This window comes from Alligator sinensis, unplaced genomic scaffold (assembly GCF_000455745.1).
Source record: "Alligator sinensis unplaced genomic scaffold, ASM45574v1 scaffold280_1, whole genome shotgun sequence".
Taxonomy (NCBI): Eukaryota; Metazoa; Chordata; order Crocodylia; family Alligatoridae; genus Alligator; species Alligator sinensis.
Window position 1 is genome coordinate 1,860,384 of NW_005841835.1, and position 12,918 is coordinate 1,873,301.

The 12,918-nt window shown below is 50.1% G+C and overlaps 1 protein-coding gene across 1 annotated transcript; it reads right to left on the bottom strand.

Annotated features, from left to right (window-relative positions):
• Positions 1–6,644: 6,644 nt before the first annotated feature.
• VRTN (vertebrae development associated) lies at positions 6,645–12,493 on the bottom strand. Its single transcript, XM_006015349.2, has 2 exons — positions 12,385–12,493; positions 6,645–10,054 (listed from the first exon to the last, which is right to left on the bottom strand). The coding sequence occupies exon 2, from the start codon at positions 10,051–10,053 to the stop codon at positions 8,017–8,019; it is 2,037 nt and encodes a 678-aa protein (XP_006015411.1). The 5' UTR covers position 10,054; positions 12,385–12,493; the 3' UTR covers positions 6,645–8,016.
• Between the last annotated feature and the right edge of the window lie 425 nt (positions 12,494–12,918).

Consider the following 12,918-nt stretch of genomic DNA (forward strand, 5'->3'; position numbering starts at 1 on the left):
AAAGAAAAATGTTCAAGAGGCATAAGGCCTGGTAATGTAGCAGGCAAGTGTGTGTAAGGGAGAAATTAAGGTTAAAAAATGTCTGGTGTGCTACTCTCATCCTTTCTTCTAAGGCAGCGGTTCCCAACCCCAGGTTGCAACCCAAATGAGGATTGCAGGGGCAATCCCAGCGGCACCACACAGGAAAGACAAGCTGTGCCACTTGCTGGGAGCTCCCCCACCCCCGGGCCACCACCGCTGCACTCTGGTCGCAGTATCGAGGCACAGAAAAAAATGTTGGGAAATGCTGCTCCCAACAGGTGGGGCAGTTAGGAAGGGAGAAAGTAGCTGTGAAGGGAATAGTAATATTGTGAAGAAGCTACAGATGAAGAGCAGCTGGGTGTAAGGGTGCCTTTCTAGAGAGGTAGTTCCTGACAGGGCTAACAGGAAGGAAAGCTTTGCCTGGAGAGTGCCATGTGGGGGATTTCAGGAAACCAGGGCTGCTGAGAACAAGTCCGGGACTAGCATTAAAGGGGGCTCTTGATCCCTGTGCTTGGACCCTCTTCCCCATCCTTCAGACACACGGCTGGGGCTTGTACTGCTGGGACATTCTCCTCCACAGCCAGCCTTCACCTGGGACAGCTCCATACCAACTTGCACCATGTACCATCTTTTGTCTCTGAACCTCTGCCTTAGCCCCTCCTGCTGTCTTGACTGTGCCCCAACTGGGACCAGGTGCTAAGGAACCAATCTTCTTCTGAACAAGTTCAGATTTGCTGATGTTAGACTTGAAAAGGGTCAGATATTAAATCCCAAGTGAAACATCCATGGAACTTTCATAGCCCATGTTCGTAAGTATGTTGTAGGCTGGCAGGGCAGGGGTTAACCCTAGTGGTCCCCACTCTCTGTGACATCCTGCAAAGCTCAGGAGCAGCTGGAAGTGTTTGCACTTTCCTTCTGAGGTGATGAGCCTGGGAAGATGTTGAAATTAAGCTAGAAACAGATGCTACATTTGTGCACAGACAAGTTGTGTGTTCATCCCAGAACAGAAATATTCCAGGATTGGTATGTACGCACATCACCCTTAATCAGGGTTTACTGAGTGGCTGAATGCACTGCCACTTTTCAGCCATTGATTCAAAGATGTCATCCCAGGAAAATCATTTAGAGGTAGACAAAGGAGGTGATACTTCCCCTCTATCGGGTGCTGGTCAGACTGCAGTTGGAGTACTGCGTGCAATTCTGGGCGCCGCACTTCAAGAGGGATGCGGATAACCTGGAGAGGGTCCAGAGAAGGGCCACTCGTATGGTTAAGGGCTTGCAGACCCAGCCCTACGAGGAGAGACTAGAGAAGCTGGACCTTTTCAGCCTCCGCAAGAGAAGGGTGAGAGGCGACCTTGTGGCTGCCTATAAGTTCATCACCGGGGCACAGAAGGGAATTGGTGAGGTTTTATTCACCAAGGCGCCCCCGGGGGTTACAAGAAATAATGGCCACAAGCTAGCAGAGAGCAGATTTAGATTGGACATTAGGAAGAACTTCTTCACAGTTCGAGTGGCCAAGGTCTGGAACGGGCTCCCAAGGGAGGTGGTGCTCTCCCCTACCCTGGGGGTCTTCAAGAGGAGGTTAGATAAGCATCTAGTTGGGGTCATCTAGACCCAGCCCTCTTTCCTGCCTATGCAGGGGGTCGGACTTGATGATCTATTGAGGTCCCTTCCGATCCTAACATCTATGAAAATTGTTAGCACTTCTTATGCTGAGAACCTTTTTTAGTATTTATCCCAGTACAACGGACATGGATATCTGAACAATGCTGTTTATCCTGGGGCAAATGCAACATCTGTTTGTCATCTTAGCATAGTAGATCTCGGAGAACTACTGCTCTAGGACAAAGCCCACAGGGCACATTAGCTGCTCCATGTGCTGAACTTGAAGGGAGAAGAGACGGGCCGGTCACATAACCATGACGGCAGCAATTCCAGTCTCTTCATCACAGGACAAAGGACTGCAGCCCTCCAGCAGCCCTAGTATAAGAGCTCCATGCTGGCCTGCTCTAGAAAGAAGTCTGAAGGAGCCTGTGCAAAGGAAGAGCTGCAGGAGCTGGGAACTGAATCCACAACTAGTTGGTGTGGAAAAGAAATCTGTTTTTCACATGTTTCTAACCAGATGGTGATTAAATATTAAAATAGCTTAGCTTGAGGGGTTGGGCAGTCTCTGTCATTGGGTGGCTTTTAAGTGTGGGTTGGATAAGCATTTGCCTGGGATTGTTTGGACAGGAACGCACCTGCTTCAAGCAAGGGGTTGCATGAGCTGACCTCCTGAGGCACCTACCAGCCCCATTTTTCTAGGAACTGTAACACATCCAAACTTAAATTGTGGGCTCCATTGTCCATCCCCCAATACCCCCTTTATGCTGGCCCCCGGGAAGACAGTGTAGGGCAACCTGGGCCACATGGTTCTCCCCCTTCCCTCAGAGTCTGCACAATAGGGAGTGTGCAGGGCTGTGGGTAGGGGGAAGCACCAGTTTCTGATTAAAGGGATTATTAGTTTTCCGTAACATATACTGCAAGGTGTCAATGACAACTAGAACTTAGCAGGGTCTAAAAAGGCTCAGACAGGGGCAGTGGAGCCATCCCCAGTGAGGATTAGGCATATTATCCTCTTGCTTCAGAAGCAAAGCAACCACTGACCGATGGGAGTTGAGAACAATCTCCCCTGTGAGCATAATTGTCCATACTGAATTTCTTGGACGTTCCTCTGAAGGCTCTGATCACTCTCAGAGACAGGTAAGAGAGGCAGACGGAGTAACTGGTCTGGTCTGCAGTGGCCAGTCCTGCATCCTGATCTCCTCAGCGAGACATAGCTCTGCTGCTGAGCAGGCTCTGCCTCCAGATCTGCAGAGTCTGAACCTGGTGAACCTGGACATTGTCAGTACGAGCACGGCAAAGCAAGCGCTCTCCTACGCTGCCTTCCTCCAGCTGAGGGAAAAGGCCACTTAAGAGTCTGGCTGCCAATTTCACAGCTGCTGTTACAACCACTGCTGCTGAGGAAAACAGCTGATCTCACAGCCTCCAGGCACAGTTTACCGACATGGATAATCATTCTGGAGTAATTACCAGCTTGCTCCCTTGGAGAAATTCACTGGTGAGAAGTCACTGGGAGCTAATTACTCCAATTACTTTTCAACACACACAGGCCTAGTGATCAAGAGGCAATTAAGAGTGTACAGTAGTCCATCCCTTCACTGAATTCTAGATCCTTCCCTGCTAGAGACCACATGTCTCCATCCTCACTGGTATGTGTACCTCTGGGGGTACGCGCGACACAGGCAGGGGGTACACAGGTACCCCAATGCTCTGTCTCTCTTGCCCTCTTTTCCTCGCTCTCTTGCCCTCTTCCTCTCTCTCTTGCCCCTTCCTCCTCTCAAAACTATGGCAAAAAATTTGGTGCAATTAAAAAAATTAAATTCCCCAGTAATAATTTGGTGTGCCGTGCTTTACGTGGCACTGGGTTCAGCTCTCCTTCAGCCAATATCACCTCTAGCCCAGGTACATACTTGAGTTGTGCGTCCCTGGTGTGAAAGGTGGCAACCCTACCCACACGATGTCATACACAGCCGTTCTTCCAACATATAGCACACATTAGTCTGTAAATATAAAATCCCCTGGAAAATTGAGTGTTGGGGTACTTATTAAAATTTTCAGAAGTTAGGGGGTACTTGCTACTTAAAAGGTTGAGAAACACTGGCATAGAAGATAGAGGAAGGCAGGACTGGGTAAGCCTCAGACAGTGAGCTGCAGGTGTGATGGGAGCTACCAATACTGCCCTTGTTTTTTGGTAACATTTTCTGAGTAGCTGTATGATTCTGCTAAGTTCCCCATCAAGGCAGCAGAGATTTCTGTTCTGTTGCATTGCTACCATTAAAGCCTGAATTCTCCTCAGTTGTGGTAATCTCATCAATATCAGACTGACTGAAGCAGAGAGGCTGCTTTGGCCTTCTCATTCTCCAAGGGAAGAAAGGCACTGGGGGCAGGGGTGTTGCTAGCAAAGACAGGGCAAGCAGTAGAGATAAGTCCCTTGGATCTGAAAACAACACCCCCACCCCCCGCACCTTTTCCCATGGCCTCCTGTCTACCCAATCTCAGTGCTGTGGCAAGGAAGTTTGGTGCCCGGAGCAAAGCCCACAGTGGCAGCCCACCCTTGCCCTGAGCACAGATCCAGGGGTACATTCCCCTGGCCCATGCTTGCCCGGGAGGGCATACAGCAGTAGGAGCTGCCCTCCCCCTCTCCCTGTGTGCCCCCCCCCCAACCCCTGTTGGCGCCCCTTCGCTTCAGTGCCTGGGGCAGTTGCCCTGCTCACCTCTCCCTTGCTATGGCACTGCCTGATCTGCACAAGTGCAGATTTTCCTACAGGTTTTCCTTTAGGTGACAGGAGCAGGAACAAGCTAGAACTGCCTTTGCTACTAGGAGGCCACTGAGAGCAGAAGAGGGTGGGACCTGCCAGGTGCAACAGGAAAGGTGTGAACCCTGTGAAAACAAGTAAAGGGGGACAGTGTACCACAGGCCCTAACCAGGGCCACTGTGTGCTCTACAAAGGCTCTGGAGAGGAAGAGCAGGTGTGTGCCCTTTCCCCCAGACAGGACTGTCTGAGCTGATCTAGGGCCTCAAGAGCTGTAGGGCTAGGGCTATAGTGTAACCAATACTAGCAGGGCCACTCACTTCGGGCTCTGTACTCTCTTATTTCCCATCACTACAGCAGCCAAAGAGAAGTGGAGCTGAATGGGAACACTTCTTACAGGCAAAGAAAAGAAGGGCGCTCTATTTTTAGCACAGGACGGGGAGAAGGATGTGCACCTCACCTCATTCTCCCTTCCTTTAAGCCCAGGCTGGTATCCCACTGCAGTCCCATTAGAAACAGCCTATTGGCCCCATCAGAGACAGCCCCTCAGGGCTAGGTCCTAGAAGATATCGGGGCAATCTGCCCAACCTCAGACTCTTTGGACCTGCAGTCACCGACCCATGAACTTCCCTGTATGAAAGACCCAGTGACAGAGCAAAGCAAGGTGGTGTGGGCAGTGTCCCAGTGATGAGGGGTAGCAGAGGGTTCCCAGGGGAAGAAGTCTGCAGGCTTTTCTGTTTTCCCCTTATAGGCAGACATGAGTGTGGGGAAAGGATTGTCCTATATGCTGGGACCACCTAGCAGGGAGCTGGCTGCTTCAAAATTCAATTACAGGACTTCCACAGGCTCACTGGACCAGAGTGCCACCTGCTGGACCCTGTCAGATTTCACCAGTTCTCTCCAGAAATAAGAAACCAACAGGTTCATCATCACATTTCCAGCCTTTTACTGGATTTTTTAAAGGGGAAGAAAGAAAGAAAAACAGATTGCCCTCACCCAACCCTTTGCAAACTGTACCCACACACTTGAGAGCTGCTTGTTCTGATGATGTGCATGTTCTGGGCTGTAAACTCTATGGTGCAAGAGCCATCTCTTCACCTTTGTTTATGCAGTACTCAGTGAACAAGACCCTGAGCATGAGAGAGGCCTCTGGGTACAAGTGTAATGTAAGTGCCAGTACAGGTGCCTTCACTTTGCACCTGTGAATCAGTGCAGCATAGTAAATCCACAGACCTCAGGTAGCCCTGCATTGGTGAGGGTCTGCCCTAAAATGGGTAGGAAACCTCCTTTCTACCAGGTACCAAGGCAAATCCCAGCTCCCATTTTTAGTGCTGTAAGAGAATTGGGACTGCCTTGCCATGCAGTTGCCAGGGCCTGATCCAGCTTCTAATCCAGCCTGTAGAAAAGTTATCACTGATCTGAATGCAGACCCAACTGCTTCTTGGGTCACCAGCTTTGGATCTGGTGCAACCCAGTAGTGGCCTGCAATTTTTATTCTTTGTCTCTGTGGTCTGGGAGGCAACACTACTTCATACTGGGACAAAAACAGATTACTGTGATCTTTGATTCTGCCTCTTGTTAGGTGCCCAATAACCATTCACCTAAATGAGGCAATGGAAATCGGTGCATTTCTTGGCACACAAATATTCAGAAAGCATAGAGCTGCCTTGACAACTGCCTCTCTCCTTGCCAGTGCTCAGGACAAAAAGCAAAGGAGCACAAAGTGCTGTCTTCCTCCTAGAGGCGATAGCACAAACTCAAGGGACAGTAAGGTATACAGCAGCAGCATTTGTATGGGGGAGCAGAGAAAGAGCACTGGTCCACTGCTGCCTCCACTGGACTAGGAACATAGCACAGGGTAGGCAATTAGGGCACCAGAATAGCATCCCCTCCTCATGCAGACATGGGCAGAGACCTACACTGCTGCTGTAGCAGCAACAACAGGGCAGGGCAGACACCACTGCAGCAACAGGTAAGATTCCTGCCCAACCACACACCCTCAGCTCCTGGCACCTCCTCCCCCCTAGAGCTCAGCAGCAACCTCCCAACCCCCCGCTCCTCGGGTCTCCTACAAGGCTTGCCCAGGGCACAAATACTGCCTCTGCACTGGACCCTGGTGAAACAGAACTTTGCAGTTCAGGAGATTGCACTGGCATCAGATCTGCTTTAAAACAAAACATGAAAATAATGAATAGTACTGAGGTAAATAATTGGCTAATAGAGGATGTTTAAGAAAATAGGGAGAGAGACAGACACCAGACAGGCATGGGAATGGATGGGCCTTTATTGCTTTAAGTTCCTACAAGTCACACATGCACATTCACCTTCACTATAGGCAGGGCTTTGCAGCGCAGCCATACGGAGACATTTCTCACATTCACAGAGCAAGATATGCTGGAAGTAGAGTTCACCCTTCCCATTTAGGCCAAGGGTACTGTCTCTCCACCCCACTGCAGCAGTTGGGACATCTGGCTAGCCTCCCTTATGAAAGTGGTACTTGTGAAGAGTACAAAAAGGCATGTATCCACTGGGAGAGGGCATGTAGGCAAGAGAAGAGAATTCAGGGATGTCATTTGTCTACAAAGCCTGAAAGAGACAGGCTTGGATAGCACAAGTCAACTAGGCCCCTATCTACATAGCTGCAATCCTTCCCAGTGGGCAGATTACTGAAATATGAACAGATCCCCACACCAAGTAAGGATCACTAGGAAGCCTCATCTTCCACAACTACAAACAGGACAACAGCAGATCAGCAAAACCAGAAACAAGAACTCACTGACCTAAAAAACCCCACAAAATATAGTGCTTCCCCAACCCCTCCAGCTCAGGTCACTATTGCCCCTCAAGCTAAAGTCCATCCCTCCTGAACCAAGAGGACACAATACCAGGGCAGGAAGGCAGGCTGCTGTTAGTCCTTCCTGAGATTTGCTGATGCCCTTCCTTTCAGTGCATGGTGTCCAGGATGGCATCCACATCACCCTTTTGTAGTTTGGTCAAAGGTATTCTGCTTGCACTCAGTGACGGAGACAGCTGGGTACCTCTGTACCTGGTGCAGTGCACCTCTCCTCCTGTCCAAAGGGATCTGGTCATCAGGAAGATAGATTTCTGGTTTTACAGGGGCTAGGAACAGGTAAGACACTAAATTCTGCATGTAATGTTTAGAAAGGAACTCTGCAGCTGTAGCCCCATGGCCAGTCCATGTACGAGGAGCACTTACTCATGAGTGACACCTTAAGGAACATGGGGCCTTTTCAAGCGTACCTCCTTCTCCCCGGTAGCATCAGGAGAAAACAAACTCCATTCTCCTTCTTTCTTCTGGGAGATATTTTTAGCAGCCAAAACCAAACCAAACACAAAAACAAACAAACAAACAAATGAACAAACAAACCCAGAGACCCTGTTTCACTCTTGCTATCTGCAGATAGCGAGATTTTACAAACATGGTCCCTACATCCTGAGACCAGACCGAAACAAAATCAGAAAGGAAAAAAACCCACAAAAACAAACAAGATTAATAATAAAAAGTAAACATGAAATGGGTTGAGCTGGCTAATGGCTCAGTGACCCCTCTGTCTCAGCTACAGAGTCAAGAGCAGAAGCCAGCAGGGAGCCCTGGGCTAGCCTGGTAGGAAGACAGCCCTTAGGCATCCACCAGTGTCAGTCCATTGTGCAAGGCACGCTTCCACATGTAGTAGGTGGAACGTGCTGTGAGGGGGAAACGGGCACTGAACTCTTTGTAGGTGGGGAAGGTCTTCGACTCGAAGCGCTGCTGCAGGAACAGTTTGGCCTGAGCTTTGAACTGAGCGGTGGCAATCACATCCATCACAAACATGCGGCTATTCGCTCTCTCTGACATGGTGTAGCCTGAGATAGTGGCATTATAGGGGGTGACAGATGCTGGCTTGTCTACATGCTTCACACCTGTTTCCATTTTGAATTGCGGCTTAATCCTAGGCTCTGCTTTTCCAGGCCCTTCAGAGATGACCTGGCTCAGTTGCTGGGATGAGCTGGTCCAGGGCAAGCGATGCTTGTTCAACTCCCAGCTGCTTCTCTTCCAGAACCAGTAGGCTGTGGAGGAGAGGCTGGGGTAGCGCAGGCGGAACCTGCCAAAAGGCAGCCGCCGTTGCTGAACGTGCCTCTTGGCCGTGTCTCGAAGTTGCTTTTTCCAGTTGTAGAGAGAGGTTTTCAGCTGGAGGAGGCTCCTGGGCTCTGGGTGGTGTCCATTCAATCTCTTCCTGCCAGACAGATTTTCCGGCTTGACTGGCTGATGAGACTTTGTTTTCACGAGGGGCTTCTGACTGACCGAGGGAGACTGGGAGGGCTTAAAGTTAGGATTCTCCTTAATGGCTTTTCTCCGCCAGTTGTAGTAAGTGGACCTGGAGATGCCAGGGAAGCTGCGCTTGAAGCACCTGTAGGGCACCAGAGTGTTCATGGAAATACATTTCTCCAGGTATGACTTAGCTCCTTGCATGAAAATCCCTGCTTGGTTGGGATCTGTGGGAGGGCTCTTCGGCGTTAGGTCATCTTCCACGTTTGCTACATCATTCACGTCCATGTGGGCCTTTTTTAGACCATCTCCAGGAGGCTCCCATGACACTGTGGCTTCAGCAGAAGCAGAGGTGTCGCCATTGGCCAAGGTCTGCATCTCATGCTTCCAGGCATAGTAAGTGGAGCGGGAGATTTCTGGGAACATTTGTCGGAAGTGCTGCAAGGGGATTACATTGCCCTCTTGGAAACACGACTGCAGGAAGTGTTTGGCAGCAAATCGCGTGGCTGCTTTCTGCCTGTGTTCCCGAGACTGGCGCTTCCAGCGGTAAAAGGTTCTTTTGGTAATGCTGTATCGGTCACGCAGGTTAGAGTAGGTCAGCTGGGGGTCACTGTTCAGCAGCTCCAGAGTCTTCACTGGCTGGGTTGGTGGCTCTGGAGAGGGGCTTGTGGGTTCCAGCTCCTCCAGGCCTACCACAGCCACAAAGTACTGGGCTTTGAAGACCTGCTTGGAGAGTTGCTGTCCTGACCACATGATGTGGAGCGTGGATGTCTGTGGGCCACACTTCCTAGGCCGGATGAGGCGATTGAAGTATGGCCGGATCTTCAGGTTGCTCATGGGGTAAATGGAGTAGATGTTACACTGCAGCACTGAGGCCAGGGCATACACGTGCCACATGTTGGCAAAAGTGCCAGGAAAACAAGTGGCCTTGATGTCTGCATCAAAGATGGCCTCGAGGATGGCCATGGGCAGGCTGGTCATCTCTGGGGACTCCTCCGTGCAGAGCGAGTAGCGAGCAGCCTGTAGCATCACCTTGGAGTCAATCATGCCATTCAGGTAGTATTGCTTGTGGAGTAACATCTCCACGACTGTGCGTACCTGCAGCTCCAGGCTCAGCCTGGGGTTCCCCCACAAGAGCACACTGGCAGCCTCAAACAGGCGGTTCCCCTCACCCTTGCAAACCAGAGGCAGCATGTTGCTGGGAGCATCCTCTGGATAGAGGCTTCTAGCTACTCGGTCAACTTCTAGCTCTTCCTGGAGCTGCCTCCCACGGTAGCTGGGTAGAGAGAAGGAGGACAGGGTTCTCTCTGCCTCTAGCACGGCACTGGTTAGACCCTCCAGGCCGAAGCATTCAGTGGCCTCCTGCAGCTCCTGCAGCACCGACTGCACCAGCTGGTGCCGCTGGATCATCCTGCAAAACACAAGGGTTCAAACAAAGCAAGCTCCAGATCTCCAGCACAGACTAGGCCTACAACACCCACCTGGCTCCCAAAGGACAGCCAGCCTTGGAGGAGACCCACTGCTCTACTACAGGCACAGCCAAAGGAGGAATCCTGGGTGCCCAGCAGAGAGCAGCACAAGTGAAGGACGGCTCTTGCATTGCTCACAAGCGACATCTTTTGACCAATGTGCAAAATGTCACTGATGGTCTCCAGCGAGCTGTATCTAAGGCAAGGCCAGATGCTTTGAGGGGAGATGAAGGAGAGCACAGGTTTGGAATGGGAGGCAAAGCTAGACTAGTAGGAGCTGTTGCAGGCCAGCGCTGAAGTGCATGGACTGAAGTAGGGGAAGCCTGTGCCACTGTTCACCTGCTCTGGGCCTGGCATCATATTCAGTCCCTCACATACCATTTAACAATGGCTACAAGGAACAGGAGTGCCAAAGCACATTCATTTTATCATCATTTAACAAAATCTGGCACCAGTCAGAGGCAAGAGAGCTGATGACCCAGAGAAAGGTGACCTAGGCAAGGTCCTTCCCCATTGGAATGGGTTTGCTGCAGCCCAGCCCTGTGCACAAGCCTGTCCAAAGCATGGAGGGAACACAGCATCTGTTCTAAGTGAGCTCAGTCTGCTAGTTCAGAGGGAAAGTCCAGCTTCCTCTGCCCAGCCATGGGAAGGAAAAACCTTCTGCAGCTGGGCATGTCATGTGAACTCAGCTTGGGAGGCCTGAAACTTGCTAGTGCAGGGGTTCTCAAACTGAGAGTCACAACCGCCAGGGTCATGAGCAACTTAAAATGGGGCCACAAACTTCCCAAAGGGTACACATGGTGGTGCGGGGAAGCAGCAGCGGTGCACAGTGGTGGAGGGCAGCGGCAGCTGCCACATGTAAGCTCCCCATCCTCCGCCATCCAGCACTCAGGGTCGCAGTATCACAAATTTGAGAACCCCTGTGCTAGTGCAATGAGAGGATCACTGTTGTTATCATTTCCCATTCAGCCACCAGGTGTCACTCACCACTAAGTGCAAAAGCACTTGTCAGGGGCAAAAGGGGTGGGATGGGAGGAGGCAATATTAAAAAAAAAAAAAAAAAAAAAAATCTAGGGCACAAGTCATCTTCACCTTCTGGCTCTGGTATAAGAGTCCTTTCAATGAATACTACCAGTGTGGAGGCCTCCAGTCTCCAGGCAGCAACAGTGTTAAAGTAATTCTCAGGTGAGAGCAAGCAACTCTTTCCTGCTGTTGCAATGCACAGAGACCTGTTGCTCCATCCTTTCCTAAAGCCTCCTGGATACTGGGGCTGAGAGAGAATAGGGGCATTTTTGGTACTCTACCCAGGCCTAGATTAAAGCACAGACCCCACAAGTATGCACCTCAAGTGTCCAGCCTTGTGCAACATCATTAGAATCCAACATTTCATTTTAAAGAAAAAAGTGGCTCTAGCCCAATCTTTTGGCCTCATGGGCAGAAGGGCAGTGCCAGGTCAGCTCACTGGCTGGATCCAATCCATGGGCTTTTAATCCTGCTGCATGGGGCTTGGAAAATTGACAGTGGGGGATTGGTGGTTGTATGAATTGCTACCTCAGCCAAATTTTCAGGCCCCTGGGGAGCCCCATGGGCGGGATGACATAGCTCTAAGGGCCAGTTCTGGCTCATAGGCTAGGGGTTGAGCACCCTTAGCCTAGCCCTTACTTAGGGTTTCACTTCTTGCAAACTAGAAAGTTTTTCCATTTTCGTTAGTTAGTTAAAGCCCTGGATGAGCCCCAGTAGCTAAGCACATGAGTAAAATTTATCCCAGTCTGGGAAGCAAAATAAGTTATGCTTTCACCTTTTTTTCCCCCTATACCTTTATAATATAGTTATATAGTTGGTGCCTTCCATAGTTGGTAGAACTATACTATACCTCCCCCCTTCCCTTTTCTATCTTTTATTTCCCTAATTTCCACTTATTTATTCACACTGACATCCTGTCACACTTTTAGCTTCTTTCATTCCTTGGAGTCTCAGATCAACAGGCTCCCTATGCTTGAAGAAGGGTGATTGTGCCCAAAAGCTTGCAAAGAACTTTTTTCCAGCTACTCAGTTGGTCTAATAAAAAGATATCACATCTACCCAAAGAACCTTGAAAGCCTAGTGTACCTTCATGCACCTCCATATTGGAATAGATGCAGCTACACTGGTTGAACCAAGTTAGTTATAAAGATATGACCAAAGATGATTGCACCTGTATCCCAAACACAGTTGCACTAGAACATTTAGCTCGGTAATGGAATCTGTTAGTCCTGAATTATGCCAAACTTACACCTTGTCTGGAAGAAACGGAGAAGTCAGCTGATTTAAGCTCTATGGGAAGAGAGGTAAAAATTTCCAGAGTAAAGAAACTCCAAGTGTGCAGGTAGCTTGCGCAACAGCTCCACAAAGTGTGAGCTCCCCCATTCATCTTGGGTCCATGAACACCTCTACTGCTACAAGCCCCTTCAGCAGCAGCCCCATGAAGCGGACTTAAGTCTGATACTAGACAAAGAGGCTGCCCTTAGCAATGGCGCCAAACTCAATTAAGAGGAGAGAAGAGTCCTTAGCTCATTAAGAAGCAGGTTAACCGTTTGAAGCTGTATTTGGAGTCCAGAGGCTGGGACCTGGGCTGCCTATGGGGGAACGAAGAGTTGCAGCAGAACTGCATGGAGCTGTGAGCCTGGAGTGAACTTTAAGCAGCAGCCTCAGGAGAAGAGGACACTAATTAGACCCATGGCTGGGAGGAACTTTGCAAATGAAAGAGCAAAAGGCTTAGAGGTTGGCTTCAGCTCCCCCTAGTTGGTGCAACCTCTCCAGGGTAAGC

What these genes read in the sequence shown, in the direction of transcription:
- VRTN (XM_006015349.2), bottom strand. Translation starts at nt 10,053, where the DNA reads ATGATCCAGCGGCACCAGCTGGTGCAGTCGGTGCTGCAGGAGCTGCAG.